At 45.9% G+C, this 15044-nt stretch overlaps 1 protein-coding gene across 5 annotated transcripts in view; it reads right to left on the reverse strand.

The window, feature by feature from the left end:
• relch (RAB11 binding and LisH domain, coiled-coil and HEAT repeat containing) overlaps window positions 1–15044 on the reverse strand; it is a 27220-nt gene continuing 12176 nt past the window's right edge. For 2 of the 5 annotated variants that reach the window (XM_076158057.1, XM_076158055.1), the window contains 19 exons: window positions 11916–12028; window positions 11592–11682; window positions 11088–11159; window positions 10858–10998; window positions 10567–10731; window positions 10340–10487; window positions 10028–10184; window positions 9706–9829; window positions 9097–9145; window positions 8610–8689; window positions 8321–8427; window positions 8111–8210; window positions 6601–6683; window positions 4620–4683; window positions 4412–4550; window positions 4207–4323; window positions 2944–3032; window positions 2408–2478; window positions 1–1199 (listed from right to left, as the gene is read on the reverse strand). In XM_076158057.1, the coding sequence (XP_076014172.1) occupies window positions 1079–1199; window positions 2408–2478; window positions 2944–3032; window positions 4207–4323; window positions 4412–4550; window positions 4620–4683; window positions 6601–6683; window positions 8111–8210; window positions 8321–8427; window positions 8610–8689; window positions 9097–9145; window positions 9706–9829; window positions 10028–10184; window positions 10340–10487; window positions 10567–10731; window positions 10858–10998; window positions 11088–11159; window positions 11592–11682; window positions 11916–12028 (2031 nt within the window). In that variant the 3' untranslated portion in view covers window positions 1–1078. Of the gene's footprint in view, window positions 1200–2407; window positions 2479–2943; window positions 3033–4206; window positions 4324–4411; window positions 4551–4619; window positions 4684–5806; window positions 5890–6600; window positions 7838–8110; window positions 8211–8320; window positions 8428–8609; window positions 8690–9096; window positions 9146–9705; window positions 9830–10027; window positions 10185–10339; window positions 10488–10566; window positions 10732–10857; window positions 10999–11087; window positions 11160–11591; window positions 11683–11915; window positions 12029–15044 lie in introns of those variants that run through there. The other 3 variants (XM_076158056.1, XM_076158058.1, XM_076158059.1) reach the window with 3 other exon arrangements.

The following is a 15044-nucleotide window of genomic DNA, read 5'->3' on the forward strand; positions in this document are numbered from 1 at the left end:
TTTAAATACACAATGCATCTCCATCGTTTATTACAGCATGACACCAAATTCAAATATACATAATGAGTACCTTCCTCTTCACTTCAGTGTATGTTACAGTTATTTGCCGCTTTTCTCGGAGCTGATCCAACAATAACGAAAAGAAATAAGGAACCCAATACCCAGTTTCGGGAAAAAAAAAAAATGCTAGTTGAATAAGAGGAAACACTGCAACACAAAGAGATGAGAAGCAACAAACCAGGAAGGAATAGTCATCAATCAGTGTTCTCTTCAACTTCACAAAGAGTTAACAGTAGTGATCGTGTGTAGGACAAAACATATCGTCATAGTAATAATAAACAATAACGTAAATTGAAGTGCAAATTTCTTTGGAAGTTGGAATAAAGTATATTTTCTTCATTAAGACATAAATAAGTTATAAAATAGAAGCTATCAAAACAACGAGCGGAGACGAAACGTTTAAAGAAACAAAGGCAAAGATGAAATTCATTTTTTTTCTGTCACTTCAAGTAGGCGATACAGCGGCATTCTTGAAAGGCTGCCCGAACGTTTTGTGGTCCAAAGTGTTTTTCGGTATGAATCCATTCTAACATGGAAACCGCGGAGAATGCAAACGAATGCAATTGTCAAAATTCTTCTTTCGCTCTGTTTACAAGCCGATAAAATGAAATCCAGCAGGGGGAAACCGACTCAAAAAAGGAGAGATGTGGCCTCCCGCGGAGAGAGAGACAGGAAGTACTGCAAAGTCAGTCACACTTTTCAAGTTCAAGAAAGAGAGCAGATCGGAAAACAAAGTCCGTGTTAGTCGCCCCCCGGGTCAGTCTCAATACGGTTCACTTCCTCTTTGACTTGAAATGGCGTTCTTTCAACAACACTGATTCCTAAAACGGCTTGATTAAAAGTTTTAACGGGAGGGAATGAGCTTTCCTTTTCGTTCCAGTATATTACTTTCAGAAAACTCGCATTTCTAATTTCTCGTATTTTAAGCAGAACCAATGTTTTTTTTTCCTCCGGGTCAAATGAAATGCCCCCCGGCAACGGCGCGGGGGGTTTTGATGGGACAGCTGATATTGTGCGCTCACTTCTTTCTCTGGAAGACGTTGGCCAACATGGCGCCGGAGGTGGTCAGCTGACCCATCTTACTCAGGAACTTGGTCTTGGCATCTTCACCCACCAAACTGGATGCGATGGACACAGAGCTGCAGGGCGGGGAGAACAAAACACAGGTTAAGAGTTTGAGCAACAGTAAAGGGACACTAACAACACGACCACGACCACGACCACAGCCACACACACCCACACACACACCTCCCGAAAGCGTGAAGGTTCAGCTTCTTTAAAGGGGAAATGCAGTTACAGCCCCTCCTGGTTTTTACAGTCTAACGGCTGGATCAGTTCCTCTTTTTTTGAGAGGACAGGGATTCAGCCTGAGATATCGGAGCCAACCGCAGCTCCGTGCCAAGCTCCTGTTCCTGCGTTGCTCAACAGAAGAATCGGCAACACAATCCAACACTTACACTGTCTGGCACACGTGAGGTCGCAGGTCATTTAGTATTCATCACAAAAACGCCTGCATTTACTCTGAACAATCATACAAAGAATCAGGAATCTGTTCAACTGCTATTTGTTTCATCAACCAAGGCCTTCCTGATTGACTGTTTGAAGTTTGTAGCTGTAGCGGAAATCTCCCACTCGACTGAAACGTATGAAAGTGTTGGTTGAAGGCCGAGGATCAGAGTCCACACATTCCAACAAGTCTTTGTAAAAAGTTCACCGAGCTTGTCAGCCAAAATTCAGCGATGATGATGAAGATGATGAAGATGAGGCCAGGAAGAAAATATGAATCACATAGGGTTTGAAGATCGACAACCTTTTAAAGTCGAGAAATGCTTGGAGACATAAAAGATCAAAGTGCTAAACGGCACTAATGCTCCCGACAAAGAGCCGCCAAGCCAAAATGACAGACGGACAGAAATTGTTCGGCACGAGCACAGAGGCTCTAACCTCAGAGATTAAACCCAGTTCCTCAGGGGACACACCCCAAATTGTCCTCATGTGCGCACGCACACATGCACACGCACACGCACACACACAGCTTTTAATGAGCTTGACACACATGTTAACAAGATGGGGGAAACATCTTTTAAAAGCCACCCGCAACGTGGCCTGTGTCCCCCGAACCCAAAGCACGTCCTCCTCCCTCGCTCACATAATGAGTCTTCATCACTCCTGACTGATCTTCTCTCCCCTGGGGGACTGAACCCACAATACAGCACAGATCTGTGACCCCCCTGCATCCTCACAGAAGGTCTACCGTCCCCTTCCCCTCTTACCCGTCCTCTCTACACAGATACAGAAAGAAACTGAGGCTGTGCAAAAGTGTGTGTGTGTGTGTGTGTGTTCTCACCCTTGTGCATCTGCCATCCCTCTGTTTTCCACCTTAATCTCGCACTCTTTGATCATAGAGCTCAGAATCACCTGTGGGAAACATGAGAAAGGAAATATTTTGGCTGAGATCTTCCAACTGGAGAAAAGTATTCTCTTCTCCTTACAGATACAATTCCTCTGCAGCAACACCGAAGTCAAGTTAACCACCTCAGTTTATTGTGAATCTGTGTGTGTTGTGGCCTTTGTGCGATTTCGTAGACTCATCTGCTCAGTGTGGAAAAGGATTTCTGTATGCGTGTGTGTGTGTGTGTGTGTGTGTGTGAAGGGGAGAGGAATCAGCTGATCGTTGGTCAACTTGGGAAAATGCTCACATGAAGATGGGTCTCGTGAGATACTGTGACACAAATAAAAGCAGTAGAAGGTGTGTGTGTGTGCGTGCGGGTGTGTAGGACAGACAGACTGTCTGCCTGAAGTGTGTGAGAGAGATGAAAAAGAGAGAAACTGTCTGGTCCGTCAGTGTGAGGACATCTGACTGTGTGTCTGTCCGACTCTGACCTCATGCTCGGGTGAGAGCTGCTCCATGTCCGCCCGGAGACACCTGAGTCCAGGCAGGAAGTGGTTGACCATCACCTCTTCAGAAATGACTGTGCAGGAATTTAAGGAGTGGAACAAAAGGGTGTGACGTTTGCTGCCCAGACAGATTTAGATTTGAATTTGAAAACATCACTGAAAGCTGCTTTGAATTCATTTTAACACTTCAGATTTCAGAGCTCCTTCACTCTGGACTGTGCATGTGTGTGCGTGTGTGTGTTTGTTGCGTTCTGCCACCTGTCACAGCCAGGCGCTTGGCGGGGGCGCGGGGTGAACAAATGCGTATTTTTAGGAATGGGAATGTACAATTTCACTGCGTGTCACACTGATTAGAAGCGAAAGGGGAGCAGTGGGAGGTAGAGCGGCTGAGGTTGCTGCTCTACCTCCTGGACGCTGCTGCTGCTCTGCCAAATCACAGCCCAACAAAGACCCGCAAAGGCCTGAACCTCAGACCAGCTGTCTTCTATATATGTGTGCGTCTGTGTGTCTGTGTGTGTGTTCAATCTGGGAGTGGTGGAGCCGGGAGAAAAGAAAAAAAAAAAAGAAGAAAAGTTTGAGAGGAGTGTGAGAAAGTAGAAACGTTAAGAGGAGAAAGAATCACAAAGACAAGGAGGCAGGGCAGACGGAGGAAAGGTAAAAGTGCGAGCTTCACTGGGAAACGTAACCACAGATTGGATTGGATGTTCACTTTCTTTCTTCCACTCGCGCTCACTCTGCTTCCCTCTCATCCTTTCCTTTGCTTAACCGACCCTGTAATTACTGCTACCCCCGAAAATGGAGGCAGCTCATTTTCCCTTCTCTCTCTCTCTCTCTCCCTCCGCCAAATGACAGACGAACGCTGCCAACACACACACACACACACACACACACACACACACACACACACACACACACACACACACACACACACACACACACACACACACACACACACACACACACACACACACACACACACACACACACACACACACACACACACACACACACACACACACAGTAAAGCAACAACCGCTGGCCTTTTGGACGCATTTAACCGCCGCGGCTCGCTGTGGATCTGTTATTCTAAAGGCCTCTCATCATGACTCACGGCGAGGACGTCGGCGACAACCCCTTGCCCTGAGCCGCTGCCAACACACACACACACAGTTCTAGTAAATTCTTTGTAAATACGTGGCTGTGAATGCACGGGGTTCCGCAGTTGACGTGTCCGAAAGACAAGGATACAGCAACAGGAGAGGGCGCTGTAGGCCTCAAACAGCTGCGTGGCGATGTCGATCCTCTTACTCTCCGTCGCCTGGCTGTTGTTAGCCAGCGACAGCTTGTGAAGGTGCGGCAGCACGACTAGAGGTGGGAAGAATAAAGACAGCGTGTTTAGGATGCTACGTTTCTGGACGTGGCATATTTCTGCGTAGGTCTCTCTTCTGCGTACACTCGTCTCTAAAGCGCGGCTCTGCGTTGGGTCCGACCCGTCCGAACGTCCTGATGATCTCCATGTGTAGAGAGTGCTGGTCCTGGTACTGAGGGTCTTCCAGAAATGATGCCAGTTGCATTTTGACACGCTCCAGCAGCTACAAAACAAACGTATGCATGAAAATGATAGCAGCGACGTGTGTGTAGTGTGACATTACGCTTCCTACCTCTTTCTGTGTGACCGTCTCCATGATGGTACCAAAGGCAGGAATAGTGGAGATCCTCACTGAGCTGAAAACAGCAAGAGAATGGATCGATCATCTCAGACTACGTACAGGTTAAGCAACACTCTTTATGTTGAAATGATGCAACTTGTGTATTGGGTTGATTACAACTCAAATGGCATCGACTAAGTCATCAATAGATCAAAGATGCCAACTGATCCAAATGTTGATTGAAGGGATTTCAGCTAGTTGCATTCCAGGTACACAGCAAGTGATTGTACTAAATCTACAAAGCAGTACTTTGTTATAATGGCTGGATGGGAGAGCCGGTCTAGCCATTTGTGAATGAATCATAGTTTGATCCAATACGGTGATTTCATGCTAGTAACCACAAGACAGGCGTGGCCGCTCACCTACTGTCACCTACTGGCAATGAAAGACTACTTAATGCTCGCCATGTTCTACCCATTACAACATATTCAGGTATTACGGCAACAGACAACTTGTGTGCCAAAACTAAAAGGCACACAAGGGCCTTTGAGCTTTAATCTTCTCAATATACAAGTGTGTGTCCACTAGCATGTGTGTTTCAATACCAACAAAGAGGAAAAAAAGGGGCTGCATTCCAACAGTGTCGCTCGTGTAAATCCACAAGCATGGAGTCTGGATGAACACAGGCAGCTCAAATATCGCCAAACTTTGATTTATTAAGCATGGACGGAGAGACGGTGATGGAAACTACAAATCAGTGCCATGGGAAGAAAAAGAAAAAGAGCCGGTTTGACAGGGAAGGTTATTCATTGATTAATCGTCGTTAGGAATGTGATTGATGGAGGATATGTAGGTTTCATGCCTCTCTCCCTGTTTACATGCCTTCAAATGGTTGATTAGTTGCAATTCTTTACTCATTTTGACTGACTTGACGGACTCGTTGTCATTGAGACTGTCAAGACTTGTCATTGTGATTCTATGGACAAGTATAGTGTGCATGAATAAGGAAAGTTCCAGTGAAATTTGTTAAGTTGAACACGACGACAAAGGTGACAAACAATTGTGTGTTTAGTGGCTAAGAGCTGCCATATCAGTCAAATAAGAACTTTTTATGGACTGTTGGCATTCAGATTTCCCGCTGTGAGGATGCAGCCCATAAAGTAAGAGTGTGAGAGGATTTCTTGTGTCGATTGACTCACAATTCAGGCCCACTGCACAGAGTAATTAGGGCCGGGGCCGCCCGGCGATCTACTAATGCTTCACTCATGCCTCGGAGAACCAACTGCAAACGCACCACACAGCCGGACGAGAGAGGGAGAGGCAGGGTGGGAGGGAGTTAGGGAGAGACAGCCAGATACGGACAAGGAGGTAGAGACAGAGAGAGGGAGGAAGACAGAAGGTGACAGGAAGAGAGAGAGAAAGAGGGAGGGATATGTAAGGAACAGAGAGAGAAAGAGAGTGACAGGGGAAGATAACCAACCTACAGCTGATGGATCAGTCAGGAGGAGGGGCCCTATTTCAAAGGAGTAGGGGTGGGGAGGAAGAGGAGGGCTTGGGGGAGATGAGCATGCTGGGATTGTGCTACTGTTGCATGCACACAAATCTGGCAAAGGATGCAGTGAGCACTGGTTAGTGTTGCAGACGGATGAGGCGACAAGAGCTGGTCTGGGTTAGTGCAGCAGACTGACAGTGAAACACCCCGTGGCCCGGCCTCAAGCTGATCAGGAGCAACTCCAAACAACCAGCCATACTAAACACAAATCTGCCAGTGATGGAGATTAATCACAGAACCAGTATGACCTGAAATTGTAAACTGAACAAACAAAAATTTGCTATCTTAAGCCGGAATCAAAAAGCCACGGTTGTACGTTTGGTGTTGGATTTGCTCCTGGCAGGCACAGGCTTGTTTCAGTGTGATGTCTGTCTAAGTCAGGTGGCGGAAAGAAGGGGGGAGAGAGGACGCAGCGCGGTTTGTTGTTGTTGTTCCACTTACATTTCAGGGTCGGAGGACAGTGTGATGAGAGCCGGCACCACTCTCTGAGCTACCAGCGTCTCATTCACCCCCTTCACCAGCAGCTGATCGGATTGGACAGAGCCAGCCACGATGTCACAGAAGTGGGCGGGGCATTTGGGCAAGAGCGAGCAACACCGCCAATAGATAAAAAAGAGAAAAGGAAAAAAAAAAAAAAGCAAAAACAAAAAAGGGAGGGGGAAAAGAAAAAACAAAACAAAAAAAGATAGGAAGAAAGTGATATACAATGACAAGAACTGTAGCTGCAAGGCACGGAACAGCACTGCATGTATCAAGCAGGGGTGTGTACTCACACACGCACACACACACACACACTTTACATACACACACCAACCACACGCACATGCATACGCATATATGCACAGGAAATGACGAGGAACAACATAGCTCTACCGCCGATACAGAAAGACGAGCGCCAAGCTGTGAGCTCTGTCCGCACACACCAGGTCAGACTGTTACTATGGAAATCATAATAAGAATAAATATTATGTTCATCTGATCTGGAATATGTGGTAGAGAACCAGCTTTCAAGCCACAGATTTGACAACAATGACAGGTATTTACTATGAAAATGGTGACAGTGAGGTGTTAGGAAAGGGAAAGTACTTCACAATAAAGGGAGAGGCGGCGCGGGGGACGCAGGGGGTTTGGGGGGGCGGGGCGGCCATGAATAGAGCCCACTACTACTACTACTCCTCCTCCTCCCCCACCAAAATGGACCTGGTGCTACTGCTATCCCTCCATCCTCATCCCAATATTTATCCTTCAACCGTGCACAGATCTCAGGGGACTGGACTTGTCATAGTCCATTCCCACAGCCAAGGCAGAGACTTTGGGAACCTCATCGCGAACGCAATCAGTGGAATCGGCCGTCTCCCTTTAAAATAATACGGTAGACTCATTTCCACCCGATCTGAAATGCTGAAATTTGAAAATGTGGAAAACGCTCCTGACTAAATTATAATTTCCAACTGTCAAAGGATCCCTGAAAAAGAACAGCTGCAGAAGCCTTTTTTTAGCTTACGGTGCGAGGATGCTGACATAAGCCATTTTGTGACAAACCGCAGATATCTAGGCAAGTTTGGTTCTGAGAGCAGTGCACAGTGGAAGGTCTGATGGGAATTCTAGGGCGGGTCTGAGCCATATAGCTAGGTGTCACAGGGGTTACGGGAGTCTTAAAATCACACTTTGAAGACAGCTGAATATTAAATGCATGTTAACAGCAGCAATAGCAAGCAGAGGGAGCACATGTAGAGCATATAGGTAAACATGAAATAGTATGTACAGTTCTTAAAAACGGTTGGACAGAACAATGTAAGCAGTACGTTTAGCCAGCATTTTGGTCAATAATTCAACAGTTTGAGACAAAAAAGAAATTATTTGAGCATCTGTGTGTTTGGTGTGTGTTTGGTGTGTGTGTGTGTGTGTGTGTGTGTGTGTGTGTGTGTGTGTGTGTGTGTGTGTTTTGTACCTCAAACATCCGTGCAGCTGTACACCGGACCAGTGCTGAGGTATGAACTACTCCATACCACAGCACAGTCAGCAACAACTCGTGGTACACTGGGTTGGCCCTGGAAATGTAAATCTGGTGTAAATCTGACAAAAATTGTGACAAACTGTGTGTCAACATAGCTCAGGTTTCTATATGTTGTATACGTTTGGGTGTGTGTGTGTGTCTCACCCAAGCTCTACGAAAGCGGCCTTCAGGCTGTCTAAAGGTGCGTAGGACAGAGACAGGGTCGTCATGACGTCCTCTAGGAAACCCACCAACAACTTGCGATCCTCCTCCTACACACAAGTTACATCATCTGTGCAATATTCATCTTTTCACAATTAAACATAAAGCTGAAGTATTTTAAATGTTCATCTGGGATTTTAGGGTTGGAGGATTTGAGGAAAATCATCATCTATATTCAAGTAGCAAAAAAAAAGAAGAAGAACTATTTGGCTGTGAGCTGTTATTAAGTTACCTGGTTGTAACATGTCAGCACTCCGGTGGCGTAGATGGGAACTGTGGCCTTGGTAAGAATGCCATTCCCTGCCGAGGCATCTGGGAGATCAAGACAGCCACAACAAAATAAATATGATAAATACATCATACCATCATGCCATCATTCCATCATCTATCCATCTGCTATACAGTATAATGTAGATGATAGAATGAACAGGAAGCTAAATTAGTGTTACGGCAATCGAAGTCTAAACAGTCTGGACCTTGACAACACACATTTCCCAAACGGCCACCATAACAAAGTTCAATCAATTGGAAGCCAGTGGAGGAACTCCCTCTTATCACTCCACAAGCATGAAGAAACAAGGGGTGTGGGGTACGCCGGCAGTGTCTGAGTCTGAACTCCTGCCAACAATGTCTTCAGACGGCTGGGAGTCTCTTGCAACACATGAATGAGTAAGTGTGAGGGTGTTGCACGTGTGTGTGTGACAGGGAGCTCCACTCACCGACATTTTCTTCAGAAAGCCGGAGAATCTCTTGGAACTGTGGTTTAACCTGAAGGGAACAAACACGTCATGGGTACATTTGTAAGTAATGATTATATTTTAAAAGTACTATCCCGGGTACTATTTTGAACCGTCAATAACTCCAGACTTATACTCTTCTTCTTGTCTTGGAGAAGCGGTGAAGTTGTTACAACCACAGCCCATGAACTCACACTGACCATTCACATTAATGAGTTCAACGTCACAGCTTCCCTTTTTCTGGATTCTTTATGACTGATGCCATGTAGGATGAATTCACAAGGAATTCTATAAATAAATGTAGGTGTGTTGTGTTCGGCCGGAGATGAGGAACCCTTAAATGGACTGCATGGGAACTACTCTGAACGTCAAGACTGTAGTCCTCGGCAAACTAGTTAACTAGTTAGCTACTGCCAGGGAGGCAGTAGCTCAGTGGGTAGAGCTTCCGCTTGGGAACCGGAGGGTCGCCGGTTCGCGCCCCTGCCGACGTGCCCCTGAGCAAGGGTGGTAATGTAATGTAAGTCGCTTTGGATAAAAGCGTCTGCCAAATGATCGTACTGTAATGTAACTAGACAGGCGTTGTGGTTTCACCTTAGTGTTGGTGAAGATCTTGCCGAAGGTGCGACAGAACCTCCAGAAGAAGCGCGAGAACTCGTGGACGCAGGTCGATGAGGTCACATTGATGCGACCCACAATCTCTATGAGCTGTGGAAGGCTAGAGAGAAGGGGTTGGAATTCAGTATGTGTGTGTGTTTGGTGATAGAGCTACAATGCTTTGAACACAAAACATATAATGTACTAAATATAGAGAGTACTGAAAAGTGTGTTTGAAGAGGAAATACATGGGAATTTATCTTTCTCTTTCTCTTTGTGTGTGTGTGTGTGTGTGTGTGTGTGCACGCGCATTTCTCACAATTGGTTTACCACCCATAACAAGCTGTCCCAGCCTGTGGTTCCTTCATGTTCTAGCTGGTGGTCGTAGAGGAGGAGGAGGGCAGCCAGCATTTCCCTGCTGCCGATGATGGTGGCCACATCCTGGAGCAGAGAGGCTGGCCTGGGGAACCGGGTCACTGCCGGGACAAAGATACAAGACCAGAATTGAAATACGGAATGTGTGTTACTCCGCTTTAAAACATATTGTCAGGGCCTTTAAGGAGGAGCCCTGTAGACATACATACGAGAGGATTCGCTCTCGCAGTTGCAAAGTATGTGTGTTTCCCCTCACCCTCTATCGCAGGTGTGTCTCCGTGCAGCTTGGCTCTGCTGGTGAAGGGCGCATTCTGCAGCACCACAGCGAACAGAGGCGGGATGAGCGACTGCAGGGCTGACAGAAACATGTGCAGCTTGTGTTCATCTAGACCGTGTTCTCCTTGCTGCAGAAAGAGAGAAATGATGTTGGGTCAAATCCTGGAATGCACTCGGTTACCTGTTTGCCTGTGCACGTTTACTCACCGTGAGCAGTTTCTCTATACGAGCCATCAGAGCGGGGATGAGCGCTGAGTGCAGGGTGCCCAGCTCTGTGGTCCATGCAGCAAAGGCTGGGATGAAGACCTGATGGACTGCGCTAACCACCCGCTCCGACGGGTCCCCGATTGACAGTAGCATTAACTCGAAACCCTGGAGGGAGCACGCACACACAAGCACACGGATAACTATAGATATCTGATGAATTATTAAGGAGTTATTGACTGATAAGGGCTGTTTGGAAATAGAAAGCTTTATATTATCCCTCCAGCCACACACCTGGGAGTACTTGTCAGGATCGTCGATGTAACCCATGATAATACCCAGGCTCTTGACCACAGCCTCTCTAACCATGTCGGCCTTATCCTCCGCGAGCATCTGCTGGAGCATGGACAGAACCAGGGAGCTACGGATCTCCTTCTGTACACAAAAAGATTAGATTATATATCCCAACGCATTTTTTATAATAAAGTAATGCTGTGAATTTTTCATCTTCAAGTAGTTCTTACAGGCAGGTACGGCGCTAATGCTCCACAGGCCTCCGCGACTAATAATCTCCTCTCAGGATATTTGTGGTTAATCTGTGGAGGAAAGGGAGTTTGGCGAATAAACCAAAGTGCGGAGAGAATGAGACAGGGAGACACGAGGGCAGGCGCAGCAGAATGAAAACAACCGTATCATCATCAACAAGCTGACCCTGTAGAAGCCAATATTTGTCTTTCTGGGTGAGTCTCAGCTGCCAGACTATAGTTTATCACTAATGTGTTGCATGAGGTGATGCAGGTGGCACTAAAAACAAAATTGCCATCAAAATCAAGTCAGGGTCATTTTGTGAGTATTGAAAGCAATTTTTAGAATCATAACATGTTCCCTTTTGAGATTTATGAATGTCTTACAAGAACAGACATTTTGTTTCTTTGTAGGGTGAAATTGATATAACAAATGCAATATACTATTTTGTTTAAAAGAGTGAACCTAGAATCACAACCATCAGCAGTGTGAGTGTGATGTACCTGCTCCCAGCACTGAGGCAGTAGCTCAGCCTCCACACGCGTGGGACCCACGTGCCTCGCAAACGCTACACACCCCGTCAGGATCATTTGTCTTTGGCAACGCGGAAACAAAAGTAATGTCATATACAAGTGTTCACGTCAGAAGTTGGATTTTACACACACACACACACACACACACACACACACACACACACACACACACACACACACACACACACACACACACACACACACACACACACACACACACACACACACACACACACACACACACACACACACACACACACACACACACACACACACACACACACACACACACACCTCTGCTCATCATCGGGTCTCTTGATGAGGTTAAAGAGGATGTGGAGGAGCTGGTCTCGCTCTTTAGGCTCTGGGTGAAGACAGGCCGTACACAGGATGAGGGGAATCAATTCCTGAAGTAGAGAGAGAGACAGCGAGGGAGAGAGAGGAGGAATCCATTGGAATTACATTGCATTAGAGGAGAAATGTGGCATTTACAACACAGGGAAAGGTCAGTCAATAGATCAAGCAGGCCTGGAAATCTATGCAGTGGAGGGAACAGGAGAAGGGGGGAGAGTAGAGTATTAAAGTTTGACCAGAAAAACCAACAGGAGTCAAATGTGCTTACCATCAATACCGTTTTGGTGTTGACTTTTTGGCTTTGGCGTTACATACACACACACATTCAGAACCACATACATACTCAAAAAAACACAGTGTGTGTACCCACATAGACACATATCTAATGCACTACTTTTCTACTAATACAGCGCTCTTTCCCAAGGTTCAGAGTCAGACGGAGTTCATGGACCTCGCAGCCAGCGGGGAGACAGCTCAGCTGCCCTTGATACAGGGCCTTCATGGCCAAATTGTGGTCAGCCCTGCATTCCCGCCACACACACACCCAAATTAGAGAGTGCATACAGAGTTAAAAATATGTTTTTTTTCAAACAAACTCTGCTTTTTTCCAGGAAGGTATCATATTTTCCTGCCAAATGTTGGCAAAAGGAGCAAAACCCCAAAGCTGGATGGACAGATGGGACGTGAGAGAATAAAGATAGCCTGTGATGAGTCACTCACTCCTCCATACTAAATCAGAAGGCAGGAGCGGTGCTGGCTATGAAAAAATGTATATCAGTGTAGCGTTATCTTACAGAGGGTCATTTTGGGAGCTGAGTGCGGGTGAAATCAGTTCAAGCATCAAATTCCAGCAAAAACTTGCAAATGAATGCAACCGTCACATTCAATCATCTTCAGCTGTGGACCTCTAAAAGTATATAACACACACAAGGCATTTTTGGAGCTCAACTGAACTAGTCTGACAAAGCAAATAAATAAATCTATGAGAAAAACACACACACACGTCTAATAAGCTGCAACCCACCGTGACCCCGTTCTATTCCTGTACCAATTCCTGTAATTTCTGATGTGAAGCCTCCTTTAGAGGGGTCGCCAAAGATTTAACATCCGACAGCCCTGGATAAACACTGTGGGCAGGTAGAGCGGACTGCGTGACGCCAGGCCAGCACCCAGGGGCCGGGGGGGCCTGCAGGGGTCCAACATAATCCATTCCAGTGATTCCAGCTCATATGTGCCACTGTCTGTTTCCAGTCCAAGTGTTGCATGTTGTTGTTGAATTAATGTTTAATGGAACAACTCAGTCATACGCATTTGTGCACTCATGGTCACCTTACTGGACCCTTTGTAACTGTAAAAGGCCTTAAGCCTTGGGTGTAAGTTTGGTCTCCTTGCTTCCTTCACTGGCTTGTCATTTGGGTTTTTATCTTAACTTCAGATCTCCATTGTCTCGCAACAACTCTAGATAAAAGCCTCCATGTCCTTTTGTGTTGAGAGCGGTTCGTTAAAGGTTGCAGTAACCTGGCCCGGCAGAAAAAGGAAGTTGATCATGACTGGAAACTCTATCTCTACGTAAGTATAAGACTGGTGTCCAGAATGTCCTCCCACCTGGCCAAGTACACTCTTATAAGGCGGTTTAACACACCCTCTTGGCATAAACTCACTTCCACATACTATATTAAGAATTTGTCAATGTAACTTCACACTGAGCCACAGTGCAATGCAGTATATTGGAGGAAAACATGTTGTCTAATGATTTACAGTTACTGATTGTACAGCCAGATGGCATGCAGAGTTTTTACACTTTTACACATTGTTTCACCGATAAGTCAAACATTTATTGTTGTCAAAAGCAGGCGTCACCTTCAAACAAGTGAAGGTGTGTCTCCAGGCTTCTGCTGGTTACAGGCCTTTGAGCAACTTGTGTGTGTGTGTGTTTGGGCGTCATAGCACAGTTGACGAGTCTAACGGATGAAGTTCAAAGTCCAAACCACTTAGGCAGGATCTTAAAGGCTTATTGTGTTCTGCAGCGTTTTAATGATTTGTTCTCATCTGTCTTCAGTTTGTTTTCACCTGATTTTGGACAGAGATCAAGTTTGCCTAACTGTCAGCGGCTGATTAAAACAAAATATTTATGACGGTATGCAAAGCAGCCAGATTGAAAAGCAATCCAACCAGACTTGCCTCTTTTTTCCCCACTTTTTGTTCTCGGCCTGTTATCAAGTTTCACCACTATATGGTAAAGCTTCAAGTGAAAACTTGTTGTAACCATGTGAGTGAACACAGGCACACGTTGCAATTGAGCAGTTGTGCACAGACATAACACCTGCAGGGCCCTCTTCTTTTTATCTGGCGAGGAGCTGTGTGCACGCCTAATTTACTTTCACACACCACTTACTGCTCTCCTAAGAAAACACATCCGCATCCACAACCCAAGACACAAAGGCGGTTTACATTTAGTAACATTAAAGGGAATCACAGCACACACAATGATTCAAAAACCAGCAAAATGTAAGTGTAAGCTGGTGAGAAACGGCCAGTGTTGATTCAATTGATGACAAACTCTCAGTCTCTCTACCATCATCTTCATCGCTTGAGATGCTTCAAAAGAATAGAGCAAAATAGAGGGTGAACCCATCAGAGGACTGAGCAAGGATACACGAGGATTAAGAAGCATATATGACCCACCTAGGTGACTAAAACTGCTTGAATTAAACTCTTAACTTTGGGGAAAGTAATTTCCATGTGTTCTTTCATGATGCAAGATTATATGGTTTAAAACGTACATTCTGGCAAGTTGCAGTTGTAGCCACCAGGGGAGCCATGAGGGCATTGGTTACACATTTTGGTGTCGGGGTCGGGGGGAGAGAACCATGCAGATGAGTGCGTGGAAGACTCACCTGGCACAGATGCGCAACCATTCTCTAGGAGCAGAGAGGCATGCATGAGAGTGAGAGAATGAGTGAGAAGAAGAGAGAATTAAAAAAAGAAAGGTGAACGCAAAAAGGACGGCAAACTGGAGTGGGGGGGAGGGGCAAAAACAGCAGAGGAGAAGAGGAGAATAAAGAACCC

The sequence above is a fragment of the Genypterus blacodes genome, unplaced genomic scaffold (genome assembly GCF_046128005.1).
Source record: "Genypterus blacodes isolate CSIRO-AG114 ecotype Tasmania unplaced genomic scaffold, CSIRO-AGI_Gbla_v1 ptg000076l_1, whole genome shotgun sequence".
In the NCBI taxonomy this organism is placed as follows: Eukaryota; Metazoa; Chordata; class Actinopteri; order Ophidiiformes; family Ophidiidae; genus Genypterus; species Genypterus blacodes.